We start from the raw sequence: 5,435 nt of genomic DNA on the forward strand, positions 1-5,435 counted from the left end.
GGAAAGAGAGGGCGAGCGTGAAGAGGGCACTCCATGGCTATTCCCCTCGCATGTCAGATAGCATTTATAATGCTATAGAGGTGGAAATAGGGGTTTCCCATGAGGGATTCCGCACTTTACATCGAAAAAGCAAAGTACTATTTTGCACGATCATAATGCATCCATTAAATTGCAGATCCTCCTGTAAATGAGGGGAAATGCTATTTCCAACCCTATAGCAAAGTTAATGCGGCCTGACATGGCCGCTCGATAGCCCGATATAACACGCCGTTTTTTTTCCCTAGTCATCACCGCGCGCGTGTTATATCTGGGTATCAAGCAGCCATGTCAGGGCGCATTAACTTTGCTATAGGGTTGGATATAGGAGTCGCCGAGCCGCACCTGTCACGCACTCAAACGACTCTTTCGGAAGTGGCCGACCAAGGTGGGGCCGAAGATGCATCAAGTTGCGGACGTTTTTGCACGATCATGATGCATCCATTAAGTTGCAGACCCTCCTGTAAATGAGCCGCACCTGTCACGCACTCAAACGACTCTTTTGGAAGTGGCCGACCAAGGTGGGGCCGGAGATGCATGAAGTTGCGGACGTTTCCTGCCCGCCATTCACGGCCTTACCCACTAAGGTGCTGCTTTCGGCGCGTTTTAAAACAGGGTCGACTCGCAGGGGCAAGATCTTTACGGCTAAACTGGGAGGTGCCCTGTTGTTGTATCAACCAGAGGAACTATATTTCAGGTGTTAATCCTCGCTAGCGTTTTCCTTCCTCATCCTTACCCTCCTCTTGTTTCTGTGTATCCCTGAATTCATCAAAATGGCTCAACCACTCGCTTCCGCCTCCACTTCCAGTTCTGTATCTTCTCATGGCAATTGCAGTTATCAAATTTTTATAAACCATTGCGGCATCGATGTGAAAAAAACTTTTGCAAGCCATCTCTACCGCAGGCTTCTTTCGTATGGATTCAGAGTCTTTCTTGACCAGCCGGAGTTACAGCGCGGAGAAGATATAGATTCTCAAATAAAAGGAGCTATAGCAACGGCCTCCGTACACGTGGCTATATTGTCTTCTGGATATGCGCAATCAAGATGGTCTCTGGACGAACTCGTTCTAATGCTGGAGTCGATGGAGTCTGGTGCTGCCACTGTTATTCCGATATTCTATTATGTTAAGCCTTCCGATTTGCGATGGACGGACATTGGCAAGAACATCGATAGAGTATGTGCTGAAGCCTTGAGAATTCTTCGGCAGACGGGCAGGTATAGAGTGTTTGTTCACGCTTTGAGAATTCTCCAGTGGACGGGCAAGGATAACATGTATGTTCAAGCTTTGAGAAATCTACGCGGGACGAGCAGCGATAGGGTGTATGCTGAAGCCCTTATTAATCATGAAAAGAAAGGGAGATACAGTCACGAAAAACTTGCGCGTTGGAGAAAAGCACTGTATGACGTTTCACATATTAGCGGCTTCGAGCTGGAGGGCTGTAATGGGTTAGTACTTTGTCTGTCATTCTATGTATTAGTTTAACTGTGCTGATAAACAAACCTTCAAATACTCATGCGGTGCTTGTTCTTTTGCTAATGACCAGTGACGAAGGCGTTCTCGTGGACGAAGTAGTGCGACAAGTGCAGAAAAAGGTTGGAAAAGCACCATTGCCTGTTGCCACATATCCAACCGGATTGGAGGAAAAGCTGCAACAGCTTGAAAGAACGGTGCTATGGGAGCAACAGCACAACAGAGGGGGACCAAATATTGTGGGGATTGTGGGTATTGCTGGGTTGGGGAAAACTACTCTGGCAAAATTTTTCTTCAACACGAAGAGATCAGATTACCAGCAGTCCTGTTTTTTACGTGACGTTAGAGACGCTGCAGCTAGGTGCAGTCTACCATCCTTGCAGAGTGAACTTTATAAAGACTTGACCGGAGGGGATCAGGTAATGCGTAATGTTGATGAAGGTATAGCAATGTTAAAAGATCGTCTCTCCTGTACTCAATCTCTCGTAGTCTTAGATGCCGTGGATGATGCTGAGCAGCTGGGTGCATTATTTTCACCCTTAAAGGATGTCCTTCCTTCACATAGTTTAATTTTGCTTACTTCTCGCAATCGGGAGGTTCTTACAAAATCTGCAAGCATAGAAGAGTCATCCATTTACATGATGACAGGACTTGATCTTCCATATTCTCAACAGCTTTTTTGCTCCTATGCCTTCAACCATCCTTATCCTGCTGTGGAGTATGAAGATTTGGTTGGAAAGTTTTTAAAAGTGTGCCAGGGGTTGCCATTGTCCCTCAAAGCGACTGGGGCGCTATTGTATTCGGAAAACCGCGAGTATTGGGTTGATAAATTGCGCAAACTATCCCAAGTGCTTCCCACGGAAATACAGAGTAGCCTTAAGATTGGCTATGACAGTCTTGAGAAAGAGGAAAAGGAAATGTTCTTAGATATCGCCTGTTTCTTCATAGGAATAAAGAGGGATACAGCCATAAGCGTATGGGATGGATTTGGCTGGAATGGATCGCTGGGTCTTAGGACTCTTGAGAGCAAGTGTCTTGTCACGTTCGACGAAAAAAACTGTTTCAGAATGCACAATCATCTCCGTGACCTGGGTAGACAATTGGCCGAGCTTCCTGGATGCCCACGTCGTCTTTGGCGCCCAACTGACAGCCTCTTTCGTAATGTGCCGACTACATCCACGGTAGGTGTTCAAAGCTCTAGACATCATGTTGTGTTCTGAAATTTATGGTTAGAGAATCGTGTCTTTAGGGTTGCTATTTCCTGATCTTCGCAAAGATGTCAATCTTGTCTTCTAACTACTTCACTGTAACAATTTAGGTGCGCGGACTTACCATGATTCAACAAGGATATGGCGAATCGTCCCAAAGTCCTTCGGAGTTTAATGATCGTATCGTTGATATGAGCGGTTTGCAGCTGCTGAGAGCTCCAGTGGATTGTTTGGAAAGGATATCCAAGGCGATCAGAAACCCAGAACTTCTATGGCTTCGCTGTGAGATATATGCATCTCTCTCCCTCCCTTCGTGGATTCAAAGTTATGGTCCGGGGATTGAAATAAATAGTTGCCTATCTTCGTGGATTCCAATAAAGAATCTAAGAGTGTTGGAATTGGTATGGCCGGTATGTCGGTACGGCCATCCGTCCCTGGCGTTAGGAACCTTGTGGAACACTGAATATGAGGTACATGTAAAGTTTATTTTTTTACTTTTTTCAATTTAGTTAAAAGTGTATGGCCCTAACAGGTGGCGGTATAGTTTCTAGATATTCATTTTAACATTTTCAGCGGGTAATGCAGGCACCTGTTCAGTTGAGGGAGTTGAATATTAGTATTGGCCTTTTCGAGTTACCAAAGTCCATAGGGCAGTTGAAGTACCTGCAAAGGATTGAACTGCACGACTTTAGAGGAACATTGCCTGAAGAGTTCTTTCATCTCTGCTCGTTGAAGCACTTAAGACTCCGGGCACTAATGGAGTTGTTGTCAGACTCTTTGGGGAATTTCACAAGCCTCCAACATATTGACTTGTCTGAATGCCGACATTTGCAAGCGCTGCCGCCCTCATTTGGTAATTTAGCAATGCTCCAACATATTGACTTGTCAGGGTGCACGGAATTGCAAACACTGCCGGCTTCCATTGGAAATTTGAAACAGGTCCAATATATTGATTTGTCAGGGTGCCGGAATTTGCAAAGGCTGCCGCAATCCTGTGGGGATTTAACAAATCTCCAAAAGGTTATACTGCGTTCTTGTGATAAGTTGAAAATGCTGCCTTACTCCATGAACTTGATTCGACTCAAACATCTCGATTTGGGAAACTGCAGCAACTTGATCCTCACTGGTCAGACACTCCAGAATATCAGCACCCTTGAAAGGCTAGACTTTTCTGGTTGTGACAAACTCGAAATATTGCCTCCCCAAGTCACACGTCAGCAGTTCCTGAAAGAACTACTTTTGAATGGCACAAATTTAAAAGAATTGCCAAATGACATTGGAGATCTCAGCAATTTGGAAATTCTGGATATAAAGAGCCCTTCGTTGGAAACCTTGCCGCATTCACTGGGTAAGCTAATGAAATTGAAGAAATTGACACTGTGCTCGTGGAAATTGAAAGATTTGCCCGACTCGGTTGGCGAGTTAAAACAGTTGACACTCTGGTCAATTGATGCTCCGATTCGTGAAGTGACATTTGCCAGTGTGGAAAAGGTTCAAGGAGGTCGCAGATTGTTGGACTCTTGTATTGACAAGTGCATGCCTAGACTCAAACAGTTACATTTGTTGAAGACCAGAATAACTGAAATATCATTTGGTGAAGGTGTTTGCCCGGTCCTTGAAGAGCTCGATCTCCAATCTTCTCATGAGTTAGTGGAGGTTGGAGGATTGCCGACAACGCTAACATCATTGAATTTGAAGGGTTGCCGTTCATTAAAGAAATTAAGGGGGCTTCGTGGCCTTGCAAAGCTTTTACTTCTGGATATGAGAGGGTGTTGTGCAGTCGAAGAGCTGCCAGGTCTTGAAACATTGATATCATTGCAAATGATGTTCACATCTAAAATTGAGAATATGAAGGGAATACTGGAATTGGCTGAGGCGGCAAATCCTGAAAGCGATGTTTTCAAAAAGGTATATTGGTCGCCACCGGCATGAGTGAGTCGGAATCGGTGCCGTCCAAGACGGCATCGGCGTTCACTGAGACAGCAAATCCTGAAAGCCATGTTTTAAAAAGGTCATTCAGCTCCCCCATTTGATGACACGAAATGAGGCTTAGTTAATTGTTTTCTTTTTATTTTTATTGATACAGGTTCCAAATGTGGCTTTAGTACAAGGCTAATGCTAGGAGTAATGTTATGTTGCCTCAATGTGATGAGAAGGTATTTATGACTGGGAGCGTCTAGTCTAGGGTTAATATTCTAGTTCTGTTTTTTTTATTAATTTATGGAAGAGAGAAGTACATTAAGTCATATCAATATTTAAAAAATTTAAATGAGGTTTGATTATAAATTGAAGTAAAATTGTATTTCATAAAAATTAGTGGTAGAAATTAGTAAAATTTTATCTAGTAAAAATTAGTGTTGTGGAAAATATAAAAATTAGCATTGTGCAAAATTATTTATTATATTATTATTGAAATATTTATTTTGGAAATTTTATTTTTTGTTTTTATATATATCAGTGCTAATTTAACGAATATGTATAGTATGAATGATTGAAGCATATAATTGATTTTCATTTTAATTTTAAAGGTTTTTTTTTGTGTTTTTGATTTTGGTTTAGGTTTAGGTTTAATGTAAATAGAAAAGCTTTATAAAATTTATTTGATTATTTGGGAAGTGTAATTGAAGCACATAATTATTTTCATTTTAATTTTAAAGTTTTTTTTTTAATTTTTGTTTTAATACAAGAAGAAAAAGTTTATAATATTTTAAATTTATTT

At 42.1% G+C, this 5,435-nt stretch overlaps 1 protein-coding gene across 1 annotated transcript; it reads left to right on the plus strand.

Annotated features, from left to right (window-relative positions):
- Positions 1-628: 628 nt before the first annotated feature.
- LOC149215160 (disease resistance protein Roq1-like) lies at positions 629-4,833 on the plus strand. Its single transcript, XM_089392539.1, has 4 exons — positions 629-1,483; positions 1,582-2,689; positions 2,827-3,186; positions 3,302-4,833. Exons 1-4 carry the CDS (start codon positions 810-812, stop codon positions 4,646-4,648), a joined length of 3,489 nt encoding a protein of 1,162 aa, XP_089248665.1. The 5' UTR covers positions 629-809; the 3' UTR covers positions 4,649-4,833.
- Positions 4,834-5,435: the final 602 nt, after the last annotated feature.

This window comes from Pinus tabuliformis, chromosome 1_1 (genome assembly GCF_031772625.1).
Source record: "Pinus tabuliformis cultivar Carrire ecotype Pingquan chromosome 1_1, CPIR1, whole genome shotgun sequence".
Taxonomy (NCBI): domain Eukaryota; kingdom Viridiplantae; phylum Streptophyta; class Pinopsida; order Pinales; family Pinaceae; genus Pinus; species Pinus tabuliformis.

Excerpts from the sequence above, each read along its gene's own strand:
- LOC149215160 (XM_089392539.1), top strand. The coding sequence starts at position 810 with ATGGCTCAACCACTCGCTTCCGCCTCCACTTCCAGTTCTGTATCTTCT. Across the intron at positions 1,484-1,581 it reads GAGCTGGAGGGCTGTAATGG|TGACGAAGGCGTTCTCGTGG; the intron begins GTTAGTACTTTG and ends GCTAATGACCAG. Across the intron at positions 3,187-3,301 it reads TGTGGAACACTGAATATGAG|GCACCTGTTCAGTTGAGGGA; the intron begins GTACATGTAAAG and ends CGGGTAATGCAG.